At 35.8% G+C, this 23597-nt stretch overlaps 2 protein-coding genes and 1 non-coding gene across 7 annotated transcripts; 2 read left to right on the top strand and 1 right to left on the bottom strand.

The window, feature by feature from the left end:
- The first annotated feature begins 565 nt into the window (after nucleotides 1-565).
- LOC141700878 (small nucleolar RNA R71) lies at nucleotides 566-672 on the top strand. The gene has a single exon (XR_012566572.1). It is a non-coding gene; the product is annotated as a small nucleolar RNA R71 (small nucleolar RNA).
- A 6818-nt stretch (nucleotides 673-7490) lies between these two features.
- Nucleotides 7491-12546, top strand: LOC141700874 (uncharacterized). 5 transcript variants are annotated; one of them, XR_012566568.1, is made up of 4 exons: nucleotides 7491-7645; nucleotides 7840-9714; nucleotides 11535-12172; nucleotides 12249-12546. XR_012566568.1 is itself a non-coding variant. In XM_074504548.1 (3 exons), exons 2-3 carry the CDS (start codon nucleotides 8128-8130, stop codon nucleotides 11910-11912), a joined length of 1965 nt encoding a protein of 654 aa, XP_074360649.1. In that variant the 5' UTR covers nucleotides 7491-7645; nucleotides 7840-8127; the 3' UTR covers nucleotides 11913-12546. The 5 variants fall into 5 exon arrangements, 2 of the variants coding, with proteins under 2 accessions (XP_074360649.1, XP_074360650.1); XR_012566570.1 differs by having other exon boundaries at nucleotides 12271-12546; XR_012566569.1 differs by having other exon boundaries at nucleotides 12275-12546.
- A 205-nt stretch (nucleotides 12547-12751) lies between these two features.
- On the bottom strand, nucleotides 12752-20729 carry LOC141700876 (uncharacterized). Its single transcript, XM_074504552.1, has 9 exons — nucleotides 20530-20729; nucleotides 19869-20365; nucleotides 17980-18356; nucleotides 16812-17061; nucleotides 15588-15753; nucleotides 15383-15485; nucleotides 14675-14803; nucleotides 13373-13594; nucleotides 12752-13277 (listed from the first exon to the last, which is right to left on the bottom strand). Exons 2-9 carry the CDS (start codon nucleotides 20140-20142, stop codon nucleotides 12999-13001), a joined length of 1800 nt encoding a protein of 599 aa, XP_074360653.1. The 5' UTR covers nucleotides 20143-20365; nucleotides 20530-20729; the 3' UTR covers nucleotides 12752-12998.
- Nucleotides 20730-23597: the final 2868 nt, after the last annotated feature.

Genomic DNA, 23597 nt, shown 5'->3' on the forward strand with positions numbered 1-23597 from the left:
TTAGTTTAATGGTGTGTGGCTCCTCATTTCCTAAACTCGAGATTGAGGATGTCACAAGGGGGGTGGTATTTGCTTTGCTGGATACTATTGATAAGGTTATTGAACCGCATTCTGAGTGTTGCTCCAGCTAAAGTTAGGATGATTGCGGTTGTTAGGATGATAAGTAGCTGGCACAGGTTGCTGCGACCTCTGAAAATTGCTCACGGACTGAGCTGATTCACTAGAAATAGCACACTGATCAGTCTCATAGGCACCAACACAAAGCTCATAGACACTAGTGATTTGATTAACTCCATAATTTGCCAAAGAATCCACCTTCATCGTCAAAGCCTTAAGCTGAGCAGCTATAGCAGTAGCTGCATCTAGCTCCAGAATTCCTGTTACCTTGCCCTGAGGTAGTCTCTGAGAAGGATTCTGGTATTCATTAGCAGCCATCAGTTCAATCAATTTATAAGCTTTATCATAACTTTTAGTCCACATGGCTCCCCCTGATGCTGCATCAAGCATGGGTATAGAAGTAGCACCCAATCCATCATAGAAGCAGTTAATGATCATCCAGTCAGGCATCCTATGGAGAGGAAACTTTCTAAGCATCTCCTTGTAGCGATCCCAAGCCTCACACAGAGATTCTCCGGATTGTTGAGCAAATTGAGTAACTGCGTTTCTGATTGTAGCAGCCTTCGCCATAAGAAAGAATTTAGTTAGGAACTTTTAAGCAAGATCTTCCCATTTGGTGATAGACCCTAATGGTAGAGATGTAACCAGCACTTAGCTTTATCCTGCAGAGAGAATGGGAAAAGCCTCAACTTAATAGCATCGTCAGAAACTCCGTTGAACTTGAAAGTGTCACAGATCTCGATAAAATCTCTTATGTGCATATTGGGGTCCTCTGTCGGAGAACCCCCAAACTGAATTGAGTTCTATCATCTGAATCGTGCTTGATTTGATCTCAAAGGTATTAGCCGAGATGGATGGTCGAACAATGCTAGACTGAATATCATTGATCTTCGGTTGAGAGTAGTCCATCAAAGCCTTTGGATTCGTTTTTGGTTCTCCCATTACAACAAGTGCTTCTTTTTCTTCCTCGACTATGATCTCTTCTTCAACTTTCTCTCTAACTATTACAACTTCTTCCTCAGCTTGATCTAGAGTTCTCTTACGAGTCCGAGAACACGTATGCATACACGCTCGCTAGAGTACCTGAAACAAGAGAAGGGAATAATTTAAGTAACAATGTCCGAGTCATTGAACTTAAACGAACACTGATGACAAACACATAAACCAAAAATTAACACCGATTTCCCCGGCAGCGGCGCCAAAAACTTGTTAGTCGCTAAGCACGCGCTAAAATTCACACAAGTATACGTGATCGCAAGTAATATAAAATAATTTCTAGTTCGTTCCCATAGGGAATGGTTTAAGTTAATTTCAATCTATGTATCTATGCAACAATGTTATGGTTATTATCCAATGTTAAGATGAATAACAAATTGAGGTTGCTTATACTACGATTAATTAAGAGATTATACTAAAGAATATGAGTTAAGAGATTAAAGAGAGATTTGAATACTATATAACATAAACATGGGATTCTAACTTCATTAAATACTTCATTCAATAGCCTTTTCGGTCTTAACCTTAGCATGTAATGGTGATGATTCTAATCAGATAACACGAAACTGATAAACGCCAACTTTTGTTGTACGAATACCATACTACCAGATATCCACAAAAGAGATAGAAGCTGAATAGACACCAATTATATTGAGACCCTATATGTCTATAGAATTTGACAATATAACGGTTTAATGCACAAGTTATCTATCGTGATTACATAGGGCAAGTAAGATGGTTAAAATTACCTACTAATCATGCATATCAAATACATGAACATATGCTAGCATGGTAATATGTAAACCCTTAAATTCACTTTCGCTTCATTAAGAATTAACACGCTATCTTATAAGTTCGCGACGCTCATAAGACGAATAAGTACAACCAATACTAGGATATCATACAATCACCACACACTAAGGCATCAAAACGAATCAGCTAAAAAAATCCATAAATAAATCCGTTAGAACCCCACGATAACGATTAGCTCATAATCAGACTCATCATCAACGTGGATTTCAATGAAAGCAGGGTTTAATAAATGTAGTCTTTATACTGAATAAATAATAATAAACCAAGTATGAAACAAGAGTATAGGTTCACGAATAAGATAACTAGCATCCAAAGTTATAACTTAAAACAAAAAATCACAAGTATGAACTAGATCTTCTTCGTCTTGGTTGAATTGTGTTCTCCGGTCTTCTTACGCATTCTCCTTAAGCTCTGGTACGTCCTCCCTTGAAAAACGAACATAAGATAAGAATATATAGTAGCCCATGCAGAGTAGAAGTCCAATTGATCAAAATTCCAGAAGAAACAACATTGTAGTTCTCGACCTGACGTGGCCGCGCGCTGCTTCAGCGCGGGCGCGCTGGCATTCTGCCTTCCTGGCGCGGCCGCATGCTATCACAGCGCGGGCGCACCGTCTCTCTGAAGAAACTTCTAACTTCTTTCTTTTCTTGCTGATCTGAGCTGGTCTTTCCACGAGCTTCTATTTTGGACACCGTCCTAATACCATATTAGCATCAAAATAATGTTAATTCACCTATATTCCTTATAAATGCCTGAAATGCACAAACACTACAAAAACACGTTAAAAACACTAACAACTTGAGTACAAATCATCAATTCAAAGTTTTACGGAGCGTTATAAAATGTCATAAATGTCACTCAACAGTCAACTGCTATGGGAATACTTTCAACGGATGTTCTCCACAAGACTTCCACGGATGACCCAAGTCATATTCGACGGATGATCCAATAGAGTCTCGACGGATGATCCAAGAGAGTCTCGACGGATTATTCAATAGAGTTTCGACGGATAATCCAACAGAGTCTCGACATATGTCAAATTCAAATAGGAGTTGATAGTGACTTGACAGTCACATAGGTTGATTATACACAAAAGGAATGTGGCAGCCTGTAATCATGAATTATGAAGATCAAGAAGCATTTCCATTTTCATGCTAACTTGAAGAAATATAAAGATGCTGGATGGAGAAATGAAGAAGCATGTGATTGGACTTGAATAGTTTTGTTTTATTATTTTGTCTTTTTCACATATAACTTGGTGATATATAAACCAAGAGTAGCAAGTAGAAAAATATCAATCGAAAGAACTAAGAAATAGATAAGGCAGAATATGTTAAGAATTTCTAAGTTCTCTCTCTTGTAAACTTACTTGTAAGTGCATTTTTGCATCACAAAGATCTTCTACATTTATATATATCTATGATGGAAACAACAATCCACCATAAAGTTTTTAAACATCTTTATTTACTTATTTTATGTTTTGAATACTTGAATATTTCTAATCCAGCATTTAACTCTAAAATTTTGCATGGCATTGGATCAATCCGTTGGCAGGTCAGGTTGAGGGAGTGACATGACATATGTTTGGCAGTCTGTATGAGCATGAGCGCCTAGATAAATATACACAGATAAATATACTAGCACACTTGACACTAGAGCCGGCCAGACGGGTGTGCCGTGTGTGCCGGGCCGGTTTTCCGGCGGGGCGGGTTCCGTATTAGTAGATTCGTGGTCGGCACGTTCAATGTTACGGGCCGTGCCGGGTTAGTGCCGAATCAAAATACTTAAACTCGCGTACAACTCGCGGTTTGTACGAGCTATACGAGCTCGCGTGTTGGCCGGGCCGGGCGAGTTCGAACCGTTCGAACCGTTTGAACCGAGTTATGCGAGTCTGATACTGTTTATTTTTGAGCAATTGTTATTTTAAGAATTTAAGTGTCATGTCAATGTCAATGTCTGTAGCTTGTAAGTGGTTTCAGTATGTGGTTGAATCATAATAATAAAACTAATGGCTGTTGAATCATTCATTTTTATTATTTGCGGCTAATAATAATAATAATAAATAATAATTATGTTAAATATTTATCTTTTTAAATGTCAACATGTATTAAATTAAATAAAAGAAAAGAGGACGGTACCTCTATAAATTTTATTAATTACAAAAATATTACAATTGATTTGAGATGACTCCTCTCTAAAAAACGGAACAAACCGCATTTTACATTTTGAACAAAATACAAATTAAAAGAAAATTAAAAAATGCAATATTAAAATATTCTATCATTTTACTATTTCATTTATTCAAATTCTTCTTCTTCTTGTTCTTGTTGTTCGGTTGTTGACATGCCTGATTCCGATGATGTGTCCATTGTCATCCAAACCTCTTCTTCTCCATCCGAGTCGTCTTTTTTCCTTCCTTGTTGTCTTTTTGCGGCTTGATCCCAATCCTTTTTGCAAACACATATTTTTACCACATCCGGCGATAGACTTGATCTCTTCTCGTCCAACACTCTTCTACCGGCACTAAAAGCGGATTCAGAAGCAATTGTAGAGGCAGGAACTACTAAAATGTCCCTCGCAATTTTAGCTAACACCGGAAATTGGTTCTCATGATTTTTCCACCATGTTAGTATTGAAAAATGCTCATCTAACTCATAATGATAAGAAAAAAACTCTCTAGTCATGCTAAAAGAAGTTGTAGGTGCAGAAGAAGTAGTGGAAATTCTACACTTTTGTTTTTTAGTTAGTATATCCATCACTTTACTATTGAACCTACTACTACTATTACTAGTCTTAGGTGATACAAGATTTGGAGTTTTGGGAGTATATACATCTATAAGACGATGTAATAAATCTAAACAATTAGTTACATAAAGAATATGATTATATGAAACTCCTAACACCATGTAATAATGTTCTAGGATATTTTCTAAACCTTCTTTTCTAACACCAGGATCAAGAAGACATGCAACACCATAAACATAAGGAAATTCAGTAAAATATTCTATCCACTTAATTTTCATATCAACAACAATTGAACCAAAATGTTGATCTTTTTCAAATTCTTTTAAAGTAGTAACAATATTAACACACTCAACAATAACATGATGTGCATTTGGTTCGTAAACGTAAGAAAAAATCTTAGTAGCATGTGCATAACACTCAAGCAAATCACGTACCTTAATTGCCAATGCCCACTGAGATTCATCAATTAATCTATCCTCCACTTGGTTTCTTGGATCAGAATTATACAACTCCGTGATAACTACCTTATATTTAATTGCATCACATAGTAATTTATAAGTCGAACCCCATCTCGTGGGACAATCAATACCCCACTTTTTGGGTAGTAACCCGTTTTCTCTACATAATTTTTTATATTGTCTCTTTAATGTGTGTGCTATACGTAAATATTTAATTATTTTTCTAATGGGTAATAAAAAAGTTGTTATTTGTGAAATCCCCTTTTGTGCTGATAAGTTAAGTATGTGTGCACAACATCTAATATGCAAGAAAGCGCCATCTAATACGGTAGGAATATCTTGTGAAATATAATAAATAGCTTTATCATTTGCCGAAGCATTATCCAAAGAAATCGTAAACACCTTGTGAAATAAATTAAATTCGTTCATTGTTTCCACTATTCTTGTTTTTATGTTATAACCGGTGTGTGACTCATCCATAACATCAAAAGCAATTATTCGTTTTTGTAAAAAATATTCGGAATCAATCCAATGAACCGTAACACAAATAAATGGTTCACCTTGACTTGAACTCCAACAGTCACTAGTTAAAGAAACCATACCATCAAAATCACGAAAATATTCAATTAATTGTGCTCGCTGAGAATAATATTGTTTTTGTGTGTAACGTTTAAGTGTATTCCTAGGAATTTTTTTAAATGTCGGGTTTATTGATTCTTTAATCATATGCTCTAAATTCGGACTCTCGCCGTGAGAAAAAGGTAACTCGTCTAGTGTAACATAAGTAGCAAAAGATTCAATCATTCTATCTCTATTATAGACGAAAGGCATACCTCCACCGGGAGACGATGTCACAAAACCACCCATTTGTGTTTGTTGTGGTGAACCTCCCCGCGCGGTTCCACTTTCGTGACTTTGCTTCGTAATGTCGTGATGTTTTTGTAAATGCCGATCAAGTGTACCCGTACCGGAGCCTTTAGAGTGAATAAAAGGTTGTGGATTTCGACCATTTTGAATACAAAGTAAACAAAACACTCTAAATTTATTCGGATCTTCCTCCATTGCTTCTCTTGAATAATAATTCCAAACATGTGATTGATGTCTTGCACTGGAAGCACTACCTGTAAAATTAAAAATAATAACCAAACTTACAAATTTTTAGCAAAATAAATTTAAAGTCGAACGAAATATTTTTAGCAAAATAAACTTATTCGCATTATTAGCAAACAACAGAAAAATAAATTTAAAGAACAAATATTTTTAAAAACAAAAAAATAAAAGTCGAACGAAACTATATTTTTTAAAACATAAAAAACGAATTATAATCGAAATTACATTTTTTCAAACATAAAAAATGAATAATAATCGAAATTATATTTTTTAAAACATAAAAAATGAATAATAATCGAAATTATATTTTTTTTAAACATAAAAAAATGAATAATAACTTACCAGGTTGTAGGGGTCGAGGTGGTCTCATACTTGTTGCTTGAGTTGAACCGTGTGATGAGGTTGTGCCCCTTCCTTCTTCCATTTTAATTTTTTCGCCGGAAAATTTATAAGATCGCCGGAATAATTACAAGGTCGTCGGAATTTTGTTACAATGAGAGTTAGTGAGCGAGGAGAAGAGAGATTGTGAGAGTGAGAGAGAATGAGAGAGAAGAGATTGTGAGAGTGAGATAGAATGAGAGAGAGAGTTTGTGGCCTGTGGAACAAAAATGAAGCTGCTGCAAATTTTATAGGGAGAAAATTTTAGCCGTTGGACTTGAGAATTAAAAAAAAAAGACGTTAGAGGCTCAGGTTTACGTTACATAGAAGAAAAGAGACTGAGTTGCAGAAGTTGCAGGCATGAATGTTTGCAGAAGTTGCAGACTGAGTTGGAAGGGAAGAACGCGGCAGCTTTTCCAGGCGCGTGCGGGTTCACGGGTCGAGCGGGTGCAGCGGGTCGAGCGGGTTCACGGGTTGACGGTTCGAACGGGTCGAACGAATCGAGCGGGTTCGCGTGTCGGGTCTGTTTCGTGCCGGTTAAGAGTGTCGTGTCGTGCCGATTATCGAATCCTGAAAACTGAACCCATAAACAACCCGTTATTTTTTGCGAATTGTGCCGAGTTTGATTCGGCCCGTTACGAGCTGAGTTGATACGGTTTTTTTGACAAGTCGGGGCGAGCCGGGGCGGGGCTAACCGCCCGTTTGGCCACCTCTACTTGACACTACTGCTGTGTCCCGGTATAGCAGAGTGGCACCAGTGAAGGGCAATACCGTAAAAATATAAATAATGAAAGGGGTCTGTTGGAAGATCAAATTCCATCCCCCATCGAAACGGGTTGGGTAATAAAGGCAAAAAGTAAAGCACCCATCACAATAACACACCATTTATAATCTTTTAAAATATATTATTATTATTATTATTATTATTAAGGCTGTGCTGTGTGTCCCTCTATTATACACAACACAACAGAGGGGGGGATAGACAGCTACAGAGATCTGAGATTTGTTACCTCCTCATTCAACAACTTGTAAGTCTCGATCTTTATATTTTTCAATTTATTCAACTTTATTTATGTTTGTATGTATACATGTGTATGTGCGTGTTAGTTTGTTTTTAGTGCTACTGGATTTGTGATGTTGTTAGCTAAGATTTGCATTATTTATTAACTTTTTTTCTTTTTAATTGTCGTCTCTCTCTCTCTCTCTCTCTGTGTTTTGCAAGATTCGAGGTCAAAAATAATTCAACTGATAGAGAGAGAGAGATATAGAGAGAGAGCCAGAGAGATAGTTGTTAATTGGGCAATGTGGGATGGATTTTATGGTTATTAGGTATATACAGGCTTAGATGCGGTGATTGGAGTTAGAGGCTGAAAATTGTATGGTTTTCGGGGGTTTGGTCTGTGTGTGTGCAAATCCTGGAGCTTGTTTGGTGGGAATGATTTTTGGTTAGTGGGAACAGCATTTTCTTGTTTTTTTGCAATTTACGCTAAAAGATAACAGACAGGATTTCATGGAGGATTCGTGTGTTTATACACATAGTCCTGCTCATTTGGCTGTTGCTCGTGCTGATTATGCTGCGTTGAAGAAGATTATCTCTGGTCTTCCTAGGCTTGCTAAAGCTGGGGAGGTTAATACGGAGGCCGAGAGTTTGGCTGCTGAGGCTGAGGCTGATGCTGTTTCTGCCGTCATTGATAGACGTGATGTTCCTGGTAGAGAGACCCCTTTACATTTGGCTGTTCGCCTTCGGGATCCTGTTTCTGCTGAGATTTTGATGGCTGCTGGTGCCGATTGGAGTTTGCAGAATGAGAATGGATGGAGTGCTTTACAAGAGGCTGTTTGTAATCGTGAGGAGAATATTGCTATGATAATTGCTAGGCATTATCAGCCTTTTGCGTGGGCTAAGTGGTGCCGTCGTCTGCCTCGTATTGTTGCCTCAGCTGGCCGAATTCGTGACTTTTATATGGAAATTACGTTTCACTTTGAAAGTTCTGTCATTCCGTTTATTGGTAGGATTGCTCCTTCCGACACCTACCGCATATGGAAGCGTGGTTCAAACCTACGAGCTGATATGACCCTTGCTGGTTTTGATGGCTTCCGTATTCAGAGGTCTGATCAAACTTTTCTTTTTCTTGGTGACGGATATTCAGCAGATGATAATAATAATGTATCACTGCCTCCTGGTTCTCTAATTGTGTTATCTCACAAGGAGAAGGAAATTACGAATGCTTTGGAGGGGGCTGGTGCACAGCCATCGGAAGCAGAAGTTGCTCATGAAGTGGCCTTGATGTCTCAAACTAACATGTATAGGCCTGGAATTGACGTTACTCAGGCTGAGCTTGTTCCCCATCTGAATTGGCGGAGACAGGAGAGAACTGAGCTGGTAGGACACTGGAAGGGAAAAGTTTATGATATGCTTCATGTGATGGTCAGCGTGAAATCAAGGCGAGTACCTGGTGCTATGACAGATGAAGAGCTTTTTGCAGCGAACGAGGATGAAAGGTTAGCAAACGGAGCTGAACAGGATGAGTATGATGATGTATTAACAGCTGAAGAAAGAATGCAGTTAGATTCTGCACTGCGCATGGGTAATGCTGAAGGCCCCTGTGAAGATGAGGAGTCTGATGTCCAGGGTGGTCACGAAAATGGTGGTGGGACTTCATTTGAAAGTTGTGAATCAAATGGTTCCAAGGAGAAAAAAAACTGGTTCGGGTGGAATAAGAAAGCTTCAAAAACCGGCAGCGATAACCAGGATGACTCAAAAATCTTAAAAAAGTTCTCAAAGTTGGGCCCTGAAGGTAGCTATCAGAAACTTAATGAGAGTCAAAGATCATCATCTGACGTTCACAGGGAGGATGCAGGGGACCTTAAAAAGAAGGGAAACAAGAAGAAAAAGAAAAAAGGGGTTAATGGTGAGCCTAAAAATGAAAGCGAGTATAAAAAAGGTTTAAGACCAGTCTTGTGGTTGACACCAGATTTTCCTTTACAAACAGAAGAACTGATACCTTTACTGGATATCTTAGCCAACAAAGTAAAAGCTGTTAGAAGACTGAGGGAGCTTCTAACAACCAAACTACCACCTGGAACCTTTCCCGTCAAGGTAATTTTTGCTTCGTTATAATTCATCTCTTACTATCTTACAAAGGCCCTGCACTGGAATCCTTCCTCCTTTTATATGGGATTTTGTTTTTTCATTTTATTCCTGGTTTGTGCTTATAAATAATTTTGCCATCATCATCGTCATTTTTTTAATGTGGAACGTAATCTAACAACAAACTGTGAGTTGATTTAGAATCATAGATACTAGATTGATGTAACATGATTAATAAATATGATTCAAATATTCAATACATATAACAAGCATTAGGAATGATGGAGTATCACCTGGTTAGCTGAGCCCACTAAATGGACAAATTTTAGATTCTTTAAAGTTCCCAAATACAAATTCAAAGATCTCCATTTTACCTTTCGTTTCCTGTAATTTAGTTTATATAATGTGAGCAAATACAAATTCATATATATTTCTAAATCCATAAAAACTTTTGATTCTTTCAGTATGTATTTCGTGCGAAGTTATTTCTCTGTTTAAATGTGAACGATTAATATACATATTTAGAATGACTATGTCTATATCTGAGAACAAAAAAACATCTATTATAACATCTTCATGGTATCGATTGTATGCATGACCTTGTGGTCATTGCTTGTATAGATGGTCTTCAAGTCACTCATTTGTGTTTTTAAGGTGCTTTACACATCCGTAGAGTGTAGGCTTGTTATGCACATGTTTGTTTTATATTCTCGTAGGATATCAACTATTTAGGGTGATGAAGAATATACTGTAGAACTGGAAAACCTATTTAGCTTAACTAGGTTTTGGGGGTCAAACACAACAAGAGGGTGGGGGTGTTGCCACTTGCTGATACATTACATGGATGATCTAGTCATAGCCAGTTCGTGTTTATCAATCAATTAATTACAATTTTTTTTTGGAATTTGCACTACTAATTCATTGCTGTTCTTATGCTGATGGCCATATGATTTATAAATTACAGTAATTATAATTCTAGTTAGTTCCATTCTACCTAACAGTGGTTTTATTCTTTTAAAAATCTAAACAGATGGATCTCCTTGTTTGCATTTGCAAATATACTACAGATTTTTAAATATTAAATTACACTTGTGAAGCAAAATGCACAGAAGGGATTGCTAAAGTTAGTTGCAAATCAAAATGCAAACAAGAGATTGTAAAAATGGTAGCAACTACGAGAGAGTGCACAAATGTCTAGCAAATGAGGTTTACATGCTTTAGTATCAACATCGAAAGCCGCTCATCAATTTTGAAATCTGAAGTAATTATAATTGTAAAGATGATTTTCAGTTTATCTTGCATGATGCCCAAGTTAGATTACAAACTCTTGTAAAACCTCTTTTTGGAAAATCCACTAAATGAATCTTTAACATTTTTTAACAGTTTACCCTTGAAAGCCTATTTTGGGATTCAAGACTGAATTACTAGAAAGTTAGGACTTAGGAGCCCTCGACATAGCCTTTAGTGGCTAAATTAGATGTCCTATAAATGATGCGTGTACCAGGACTTGAATATTGATCCAGAGAATTAGAATGAGCTTATCTACACAGGTTACCATGTCCAGGACTATAGCCTGTGGTTCTTTGCATTCTTGAGTATCAAAATGAGCAGGCAAACGTTTGCTATTAAAATTTATAAATAGATTTAGACATCTTATAATGTGCAACCACAACTATTCCTGTTGATATGATCTTAATATCTACGTGTTTAACATTTTTACTTGTTATTTTGTATATGTACCAGCAGAATAAATTTCCATGGTCAATTATATCTGACATACCTGTATACTGGCTAACAATTTGGGACTTTCCTATTGTTTGTAACTGTAGATTGCCATCCCCATTGTGCCCACCATCCGGGTATTGGTCACGTTTACAAAGTTTGAAGAGCTTCAACCAGTTGAGGAGTTCTCCACTCCTCTCTCCAGCCCAGCGCACTTCCAAGATGCCAAGTCGAAAGAAGCAGAAGGGTCCCAATCATGGATGTCATGGATGAAAGGGAACCGTGCACAGTCAAGTGACAGTGAGCCTCGCAGCTTCAAGGATGAAATTGACCCATTTCACATACCATCAAATTACACATGGGTCGATGCCAATGAGAAAAAGCGACGTATGAAGGCCAAGAAGGCCAGGAACAAGAAAAATAGAAAACAAGTAGGGGCTAGAAATCCAGAGAGTGTACGCCATGCAGGCGAGAATATGGAATAAACGTACATACTCTTTCTGGTAAGGTTTCTGATTCAGATTCTTCGACCCCAAGAGAAGATAGCACTTGCTGCTGAGGCTCATTTCTTCCTTCAGGGGTGACAGCAACATTTACATGAAGCATGTTGGGAACTTCTTGGGCTATGTTGTCCCTTGTTGTATTTTTTATAATTCCCTTGGAAATTTCAGAGGAACTTGATTTCCTTGCGTCATTACAAGTCATCTGTTTTGCCAATATTGGGGACTACGTGGCGTATCTATATGTATGATTATTTAGTTTTATTCAAGCTTCAGTTTTTTATATTGTCAATTGTATGACCTAATTTATCTTTAATTAAGGTGATTTCTGTTGGATTTTGAGGCAGTAGCAACATGGACACGCTACAGAAAGACCAGGAAGATTTGCATTCGAGCTTGGTGATGGATTGGTATCTCAAAGAGGTATAGGAATATGGGATTTGGTGCGGAGAGAAGGCCTCATAAAATGGTTTGAGGGATGGTTGTTATAATTATAAGAGTGTTATATGTTTTGATATTTATATATGCTTTCTTCAGAGGATCTTATTAATTATATTGAAGATGCTTGAAGTGTGCAACTATAATTATAATTTTGTATGTATGTTTCATTTTAATTGTCTCTTGTCTTGTCTTTTCTACACACGTCTCAAGATGCTTATGCTTGAGATACATTTATCATATAGTAAAAATTATCATTTTTTTAATTTTTTTTTTGTAAATAAAAGTTTAAGTCATATATTTTTATTTAGAAAAAAAAATTAAAAATTATTATTTTAACTATGCGGTCAAAGAACTGAGAAATAAATACGAAAAAGTTAACCGACTATTAGAAAAAAACAAAAAACACAGGGTGTACATTTTTTAAACACGACAGGATGCCACCTTACTTGTAGTCCCATGATTCCCTATATAATTCAATGTTGGGACAAATAATACATTTATCATTAACTAAAGCTTACGATTAGTTGGACAAGGCTTCCAATATTGAGCCTCAACATTACATGTCTCTAATTTGAAGTACATTTACAATACATGAGCCTATATACATGTAACTAGTAACTGACTCCAGATTTACCAGAATCGATCCTTGTTAACACTCAAGTAACCAGCCATTACCTTCCCTCCTGTATTCCTCATGCCATCAATGAGGAAGCACCATGTGGAACCTAATGCACCAATAAAAAAGTCTGATTCTGCAGCCATTAAGAAATTAACCAAAGGGTAATTGGTGCTGGTTTCCCGGCCAAGACTTGCTTCATATGTTGCCATTGTTATGTTTCCTACTTGCCGCGTGACATTCGTGTAGTAAAACTTCCAATGAGGATATGACCTTGACTTATCAATAACTTCCTGAAGATATTTATTTTTTATTTTTGGGATCATTTTAAGTAACCTTTAGTACTATAATTCAGAATGAAATAAACTAAAATGCTACTAAATTATACCTGCATTTCAGTAGACAACCAAATGCTATTAAGATGGGGAAAGCGGCTCCTGATGCGATAAGCAAGACGCATGTATTCCTCGAATTCAACAACCTTCATTTCACATGCCTTATCGCCCATCCTTACATGCATACTCAGTAATGGTCGTGGCATCCAGGGCTTGTGATTTGACCACACAAATTCTTCAATGTCAGACCTACGCCTCTCTGAACCTGAAGCACTCTGTACAAAAAGACACTTCAGAAGGCAATTGCGTTGCAATAAATTTTACTATATTTATATCCATTGATGGACAACAACTTAACGGGTAAACTAACAGGGAAATTTTTCCTTTTGATACCATCTCTTTGTTTCTTTTTGTTTTTCTGGGGGAGGGGGTGGGGGGATCTTGGAAGTTGGAGGTAGGAGTGAACATAATATGCTAGAAGTGGTGCATCTCTTTGTTCCTTTGTGTTTTTATTTTTTTGGAGGATCTTGGAAGTTGAGATAGGACTGAATATAAAAAGCGAGAACTACTACACACTACACAGGATGGTCAGAGAGAGCTATTATGTAGACTACATGTGCACTAGTGTGGCTAAGCTGCTGCCTAAACAACTAGAACAAGGTGATCCAGAAAGTTGATTCTCATTCTGTGTTTTGTGCTGACGATCTGGTGGATAGTCATTGTATGGTATAAATTAAAGGATGGAACTGTTGCTACCAAAGCTTCTGACAACCACCAACTAGCTTACATCTTCACCAGGAAGTAAAATAATTAATTCATATATCTTATTTCCTTTCTTCTCTAACCTACCCCAGTCTGAGGAGTGTAAGAATGTAACTAAAATATATTTAGCGTTTTCTACCAAAGCTACAATTAAGCTTGTGAAGTCATACTTGTGCAGTCGAATTGGTGATCATTTTACGAGTGATTGTCTTATTGCTGCAATAGAAAAAGAAGCAACTGCTAGTTTTACCAATGAAGATGTAACAAAATGAAAGATTTAGGGGAAAAAAACTTGTAGGGAACAATCTAGAATGTAATGGTTTTCTTATTAAAAATTAAAATAATGCTATATTCTCTTTTTAAAATAATTATTATCTCATAATTTGCTACTTACATAGTGCCCCCAGTGAAATTTGTTTCTCAATCCACAACTATTCTATTGTCAACTTCATGTACTAGAGACTATCATGAAACATCTTTTCTACCTTGTATACGTGCCATATAAACATGCTAACTTGCTTGCAGCCAAGCCCATGTTACACGGGTGGAGGCTGTATACTTTGTGGCTTTTATACTCTAATAATAGGACATACCGTTGAATATTTTTCAGTTGGTGATGATAGAACCAGTTTGGCAGCTTCCAATCCAAATGCTTCATGACGTGCAATATTAAGCAAGTTGCATGTGTACTCAGACTTAAACCTCATAAGATAGCGAATGGCCTGTGGAATAACATGAAATATAATTATGTAAATAATGCAGTACTTTTTTCACCAAACATGCACAATTACATATATTAATCATCATAATATACTTGTCTTTATACTGGGCATAAGGCATGAACATAATGCGTACACATATGAGGTACACACTATCAAGTATTTTCAGTTGCTGGAAATCGGAATCTTTCAAGTCAGATCGGTTACACACATGGCAGAAGAAAATCTTGAAATGGGTTTCAAAATTAGAAAGCAACTTCTATGGTTTTACATGGAGATACCAATTATCTGGACCCTAAACCTGTCATCCTTATTTATAAAAAGTACTTTTTCCAGCTTCTTCTGTGATGTTCAGTTGTATTTAGAATAAGTTAAGTCCTTATTTTTCCTAACAAGTTTCCATACTACTTTAAAGGAAATGTCTTCAAAGTTAAATACTGATTTATATAATAATTAATCAGTATTTTTAATATTGGTAGGATAGAAAGCAACTTATTCTGTATGTATGTTATTAGTTAATAGTTAATAGTTAATACCAAATATAAGAATATACTTCTTTTTCTGTATGACTCGTAGCTGTACCTGTGCTCTCCACCACCTCCTGTCCATTTTCCTGTGATGTGAAATTAGGCTACCATTGATTTCTGTTGTTGGCTGCATATAACTCCAAGGATAACCCCATACCCTGTAGAAAAATCAAAGCAAGAGTCATAAGAAAATAAGTAATCTTCTCAACCTCATGCTTAAATTGTTCAAGTGTTCAACCCTTAGGTGTAGAATGGCTTGCCTGGGAATACGTCCAGTCCATATATCCTTTGAAGTATAATTTTCTTTTGTAGTTATGATTCCTTTTTCCCATGCTTTCTTGTCCCCCATGAGCTGAAATGCACGCTCTCGACATTCCTGGGATGTCTCAGGGAAGAAGTAGCATGACCAGCTAGAGCGCGATGATCCTACACCAGAATATTTTTTTTAGTATATTATGATCTTTAAAGTTTCTTAGCTTACCAACTTTTGGACAACCAGTCATTATAGTATAACTTAACTCTCAGCAGTGCTCAGAATAATAGTATAAAAAGATGCCCAAAAGAGGATTAACCATGCATGTTATTATTATGATAGAGCTTACATGGTATTTTAAATATTTATTTTTGATATATACATATAACAGTAAATTTTATAATAAATATTCTTGTTAAAATTGATTTTAAAATAAGTAAGCCCATATATAATTAAATATTTATACATGATTTAGTTAACAATATAAATTTTAGGATTGAAATCCAAGTAATGTATACGCTATTTGTGTTTTTACCCGCTACACCCATTATACCCACCAACAGATTATCCAGTTTGGCTCTAATTTTGTTTTAGCTCAGATCCATAATATACATTAATTTTGTTTTGGCCTCTCTGCCCGCTAGGCCCGGACGTATTATCTTTAGTTTGATTTTAATTTTGTTTTAGCGCAGACCCATACCGGATTTTCTTTGGTTTCACTTCAATAAAATAATATAGATAAAGAATAACTAAATAAGGGTAATTAACTAAAAACAAAACAAAACAAAACATAAGGGTAATTAAGTGAAAAAACTAGGTACCAGAAAACAGGTACCAAAGAATAGGTATTGACCAACCAAACTTTTAATGTTTCGGATATATAGTGAAGTATAGATTTATCCTTAGTTTATGACTAATTTGACCTAAAAGGTATGGAAACGACAAAACGACAGAAAGATTACGAGATATGGGGACCTCTCAGGATTGCATATTTAAATTGGCCGTAAATACTATTCAAAAATTCACAAGGCGCACCACTTTTACTTTGAATCAGGACTCTAAAAAAATATAAGAAAACAAATACATATTGAAGGAGAGGGTGGTGGTAATTTTCTACTTACCTTGTCTGTGACTTGAGAATAATTCTTTCCTCATATTGTTCAGCAAATCATAAAATGACCAAAGAAATTATTACTAAACAAGAAGCGCTTCCAGCAGATTGAAATTTTACCTCTACAACCATCATGATCTGCACGATTATAGTAATTTGTGACAAGTACCCTTCTTTCGTTAATTGCAATAGCTAGAAGCCCACACATGCCAGCAAACTGAGCCCCAATCCCAAATCCAGGAAGTCTTTCCCAGTCAGCTACAAGAAACTTTATACTAGAATCACTGCAGTTTGAGGGATGTTGCCTGAACCAAATGTCACTTTGCACTTTCCTAGTAAGAGGATAATTTTCTTCATCTGATCCTGTGATCTGCAGAACTCCAAGATTTGTATATACTATTAAGTAGAGCCTCTTAACATAACTTTAAAATTAGGAAATTATCTACAGGACATAATACAAGTTCATATCAGAAATGCAAAAGACCAGACATATCAATAATCATGCTTACACAATTCAATCTAATAGATGTTAATAAGCTGACATCATCTAAGATAAGTAGCCTTTCAAAGTACTAATGGAACTTGTTATGTCCAATGATCAAGGACTGAGAAATAAAAGGTTAATTAAGACTAAATTATAAATATATACCGACATGCAAGACAAAAGCAGTGTGCTTTCTTTTACCTTGCTATCAAAATTCGGTAGATATGATCCTCAAATATAATTTTTAAAATTTAAACAAAGGATCAAATCCTAAACAGGTTAAATTTTGAGCAAATGCAAGAAAAGAAATTGAGATAATATTGTGCACCACCATATGAAATGTTACATGTAAATAACTTGTACAGTTTCTACCTACTCGGGTTAAAATAGCACCTTCAATGTTCTCAAACTGTACATGTTTTTGTTTTTGGGATCAAATGTAGCTGTTTTTAACACTTATTCCCAAATATTATGATAACGGACCTCAACCTTAGGAAAAACCTCTGATCCTGTTTCTAGTCCACAAAAAGAAAAGGCATAACTCAAAATATGTTGACTGCATTGAGTTGTTTTCGGACCTTAATTATGTGAATAATATCGTATACTGAGGGTTTTTTTCAACACGGCTCCTAAGCTGAGGAGAGTGGAAAACAGCTATAGTCAGGACTTAAGAGATCAACAAACATAGATTCCCTCAGTACATATCCACACAATTGCAGGAATATAATTCTTGTAAGTTTTGTACCTCACATTGAATATCTGAAAAAAGCATATGACAATAAAAAAAATTAACTGGTACCATACCCATGGAGGATACGAAACTCCAGGTAGTGGTCGATAGTTGTGATTCCTCAGTAGCTCTTCTGCAGATGAGAGAAGGTAATTTTGTAGAGTCCCCTTCCAAATTGTCCATGGCGGGAGCAGCTGATTTTCCATTCGTTTATCAAGATGCTGATTTACCTCCACATGCAGTTTGCAACTTTCTAGATGAGGAACTTTTGGGGCAGTAGGTAAGCCTCGTCTAGTACTATCCTGATGTTCAAAATCCTCGATTGATTTATTCAGGAAGGTACTCCAACTTGAGTACATAAGATATACTCTTTCATCAATTTCAAGTTCGCTATAATGCTTCTCGGAGTAAATTATTTTTTCTGTTGTTGAAACATTGTGGGCAACACCATCTACAAAAAGTTGCAACTTTCTTACTTTTCCCACCAAAATCTATACAAATTATGTCATTATCTCCAGAGACTCTTATGTAGTTTTAAGGGTCATAGACGATCCACAACAAAACTAACATAAAAAATCAGAAAGTCCTTTAGTTACTTCTCTAAAATGAAAGATACGAAATTCAATGCTGTTTGGAAGCAGAATTTACTCTATACAGTACTAACAAATATATTTGATTCGACACTCAGGCTTCGAATAACAATTAGTATTGGCGTATCTTTTTTTTTTTGGACTAATTTGGCTTATATGTCTTACAATTGAGTATTTGTCCTAACAAATCTGGGGGTGAGCGAGAATCGAACCCAGAACCTGGGACGACAAGAGATAAGCCCTTAACCACTTGAGCTATATCATCGCGCTCCGTATTGGCGTATCTTTATTCTTTTATGAAAGTATTATATGTTGCATACTGATTTTGTGCTATAAAATCATGAAGCATAGCTTGTCTTGACATATATCATCCATTAGTAGCTTATTTTTTAATAAAAGTACATATGTTTCCAGGAGGGTATGACCCATTAAGAGCTCCAAAGTGGTGACTTTGTGGTAAAGGGGCCACCTTAAAGATAGAGGCATTGAAATTACAAACTACAAAAAACTGTAATTTTTTTTTTTAATTCCTAATACAAATGGATGACTAATCCGATTAAGTGGGCAGTAGTTAAGTCTTTGTTACAAGTAAAAGCCAACATTAAGGGAGATTAATAAAAATTTAACCAGGGTGGCAGTAGTTGGCCATATACAAGGGAAGAAAAGAAATACGATAGAAGTTGTAGTTGACCATATACAAGGGAAGAAAAGAAATATGATAAAAGTTCAAGATGTTAAATTAATCATCAGTTGGCAACTTTGAGTAAAGTTAAATCTTGGAATAGAAAAATGATTAAGAAATGAAATCTGTGAGACAAGTTAAGGTTAACAATAAGTTCCTTCTACTAGTCTTGTTAGGACACCATGGTGGACCTTGATACAAATATTTTGCTTCAATTCTGACTAAATCTCCTTCCAAATTTTCTACGTGATTCCCGATATGCTTAACATAACGAAAACATATTCCTTTAACTGGGTTCCAGTTCTCCATATGAACCTCAAACTTGGCACATTTCTAAAAAAATTAGTAACTATGACATTTAGTTAAAGGAAGGAGAGTTTGGTAAAGATTTACGTAACCAATTTTTCTTTAAGAAAAATAACTTCTGTCATCTTTTTCACTAAGATCATTACTTGCTCCAGTAATAAGAACAAACAGACTTACAAAATTTACAATTAAAATTATTGGCATAACAAAATTACTAAGAGTTGAGTTGAAGATTGAAGAATAGCTTACGGAGAAAAGCACATCCCAAATTCCCAATCCCTTTCCCCATAACAAGGTCATGATTTCCCCTCCATTTAAAATTAAATTATACAACTGCCAAAAAATGGAGAGACTTGAGCAAATAATGAAGAGAAGTTCCACTTACCCGAGAGAGTGGAGCCAAAATCTGATGACAGAAGGGCAGTAGGATATGCGGAAATGGAGAGAGAAGCAAATTGAAAAGTAGTAAATGAAGTAAGAGCAGCAAGAAACACGGTGGTAATACAAATCCCGGAAAAAAAACCCAACACACAAATTTGACATGGATAGGAACTACTCATCTGAAAAGCTCTTTGTGAGACAACTCTTTCAAGTGATGTCTGATTCTTAATTTGTGACACAACCGTATCAATGCATTTCTGATTCTTTTGAGCCTCCATGTCTTGTTTTCTTTCAAGGGAAGAAAGCCCCCAAAACTAGATGAATTTGGACACAAGTTGAGTGATCCTAGTTTTGTAACCAACAGTTGAGTAGAATCACAAGGAACACTCCCTTTTGTTTTTCAGACCAACTTTCAACTTACACCAAAAACTGTAAAATAAGGAAATTAGTGCCTCCACACTAATCTCTTCAAATAATTAGGTGGTCCAACATCTTCCTCAACTGCAAAGAAATATAGGAAACAAAGAAAACTACTGAAATGGACCCCATTATTTATGGTTATAATAAATAATAGCAGCAGCAGCAGCAGCAGGCATACATGATACATGTGATAGAGTTGTTGATTATTATTAGTACAAGAAACCAAAGTTTAAAGACATGCTTACCTTTGAAAACACAGACACCCAAATTTCTTAGTATTTGCTGATAATTGAAATCCTTTAAAATCTGAAATGAATACAGGAATACAGGAAATGTAACGTGGGGGGCAGTAGCTGAGTTAGAGATCGATAGGCACTGGGAAAAGGAGTCGTCAGTTTGGAGGAGGTCTGCACATGTGGCCTTATCGGAGAGAACCCCCTAAACATGCAAAAGGACACGTCACTTACTCTCTTTTTTTTATTATTATTATATATATATTTATATTTATATTTAGATTTAGATTTCCTGCAAGTATTAAAGATGCAAAAAGCAGTCACTTTCATAATATATAATAATAATTCATTCTTTATATAGTATATGTGTGTATCAATAAATGAATATCTAGCATTAATAGCAACCAATGTATATCATTTATACTTATTATAATCTTCTTCTTCTTTCCTTTTTAATAAGAAAGAGCCAAGCATGGTATTTAGTATTTACAAACCAAGATGATAGAATAATGAAAATTGCAGCTTGGTACACATGTATTGGAATTTGGGTACCAAACATGTATGTATATAATATAGCTTTCCAGTAAAAAAACATGGAGTAGTTCATAGAGCATAAAAATGCAAATTTAATAATACAGATCAACCACTGCTTTCCCTGTCATGCTGCCCCCAAATTAATATTTTAATAATAAAACAATGTAATTGTGTATAAATTAGTGTTCTAAAAATCGTGCTAGGAGGCCACTAGGCGGCGCCTAAACGCTAGGCGGTGGTAAAACGCTACGATCCGGACCTATGCGGTGATTTAGGCGTTTTTTCAAAAAATCGGGTCAAACTCGGGATTAGGCGGGCTAGGCGGTCAAAAAACCGGTCCTAGGCGGAAAATAATTAATTTTTTTTTTTCATTTTTATAATTTTAATTAATTTATTTCATAATTTCACACAGTATCATGTCAATTTTTAATATAAAGTATTGGTAAGAAGTAACAAGTAATCTAATATATTTATTTTCTCACTTAAAATATAAAAATAACATATTATAATAATTTAAAAATATGAATTAAAATATATTTAATATTGTAAACTCAGTAATTAATACATAACGCATGTTAAATGTGTAGATATTGTTTAATACCATTCTAATTTCTTTTTTTAAACAAATATTTGACATATTGATCATTATATAACTATAAAAATTAAAAATAATATTTATATTCTTCCGATTAATGTTCCGATAAATCGGTCCGATTAATCTCCGACTTGCCAATTAATCTCTCGAAGGTACCCTCACCGCCCTGTCACGCCTAGTGATTTCTGGAACACTGGTATAAATAAATGTATATCACTCCTATACTCTTACTTACATTTTACAATCCAACCTCAGATTTGCAGGTAGATTCCCGATTTCAAAATGTGTTCCTGCATGTGTTTATTAAGGTATTCTAAAACTTTCTGATTTTTTTTAAAAAAATCCGATTAATATTTAAAAAATATCTTATCAAGATTTATTATCAGTTAAGGGTTGGCTCAGTTGGTTAAAGAGAGGAAAATTGTCGTCTTCTTAAATGCGGTTTACCTTGGTTCACGTGGTTTGCAGGCTATTGCGTAAGCTCGTAGGGTTTACCCAGTGCGCACCCGAAGGGTAGCGGCTGCGGGTTACCTACGATAAAAATATATATATATATATATATATATATTTGGTCGATTTTTTTTTAAATCCGATTAATATTTATAAATTATTTTTGAATTATATATTTCATAATAAATAATGTAAATATATTAAATATTATTAAAATATTTAAATATATCCGATTTTTGTTCCGATTAATCCCCGATTTGCCGATTAATCCCTAATCAGTACCTAAACCGATCAGTACCGATTACTGATTTTTACAACCATGGTTTATTACGATATCAAATTTATATTATTAACTGTACACTCGGTGATCGAGTATATATATATATATATATATTATATCTATCTATTTCAAAAAAAAATACTAATTTCCATGTCCCATTTTACGTTGGCCCATTTTTTTCCTCTACGTCCCAAAAAGATTAATATCACATTTATAATATTCATTTAAAATTATCACAATCACATATTTATATAATATATTTACTCTAACATTTAGTTTCGTTGGATCTTGGACTAAAGAAGAGGAGCCCAAGAAGACTTAATTGTAATAATTATATAACATTTGTGTAAAGGCCCAATAGGTCCATTTGTATAGGAAAAGCCCATATGGGACTTCCTATAAATATAGAGCCACTGCCTCATTTGAGGGGGTTGGACAATTGAATAAAGAACGAATTTTCTTAAATAATACTCTCGTATGTTCGATAAATATTCTGGAACATCATTTGGCGCTAGAAGGAGGTTTATTCTTGAAATCCAACGAAACAATGATTGTAGAAGTGATTGATCCGACAGAAGCCGGACCAACTCAGGTAAAGTAGCGGGTGGCAGAAATTTCCACTGTTCCTAAAGACCACGGCGACCAAGCGTCGCCCAAACAACCGGTGTTACAGCCGAAATTCTTGTTTCCTCAGCCGGAAGGAGCCTCTCACGATCAGCCAATAGATCCAACCAACGTAGAACCGCAATCCAAGAAGCGAAAATTCAAATCAGACCGGCGGTTACAAATTCAGACGTCAAAAGGTAAACAAGTGTTTTCCAGCGATATGCGACCTCACCTTGAAAAGATTGAGCGGTTAAAAACAAAAAAATAGAAGTGTCGGAGGATTTATCTTACTCAGATGAGGAACTCGAGCTTCTGGAGCGCGAGACTCAATTCCTCCGAGCCAAACTCGAGCGACAACGCAAAATTCACCGGTTGCGCCGACAACTCGGCCAAACCACAATACAAAATCAGAGGGCAGGAAATCAGTTTTATGACGAGGACGATGACGCCGAATATGAATATGAACCATCCGCAGAGTCAATGTACTCCCAACCGCGCGAACGCCGACAGCGCACAGTGTCATCTGCCGATGCCTCCCAAAGAAATGAGTCCACGGAATATCTTTCACGAAGAATTCGCGAAAATGCAAGAGGAAATAACACAGATGCGTACTCT

The sequence above is a fragment of the Apium graveolens genome, unplaced genomic scaffold, assembly GCF_009905375.1.
Source record: "Apium graveolens cultivar Ventura unplaced genomic scaffold, ASM990537v1 ctg3017, whole genome shotgun sequence".
Taxonomy (NCBI): domain Eukaryota; kingdom Viridiplantae; phylum Streptophyta; class Magnoliopsida; order Apiales; family Apiaceae; genus Apium; species Apium graveolens.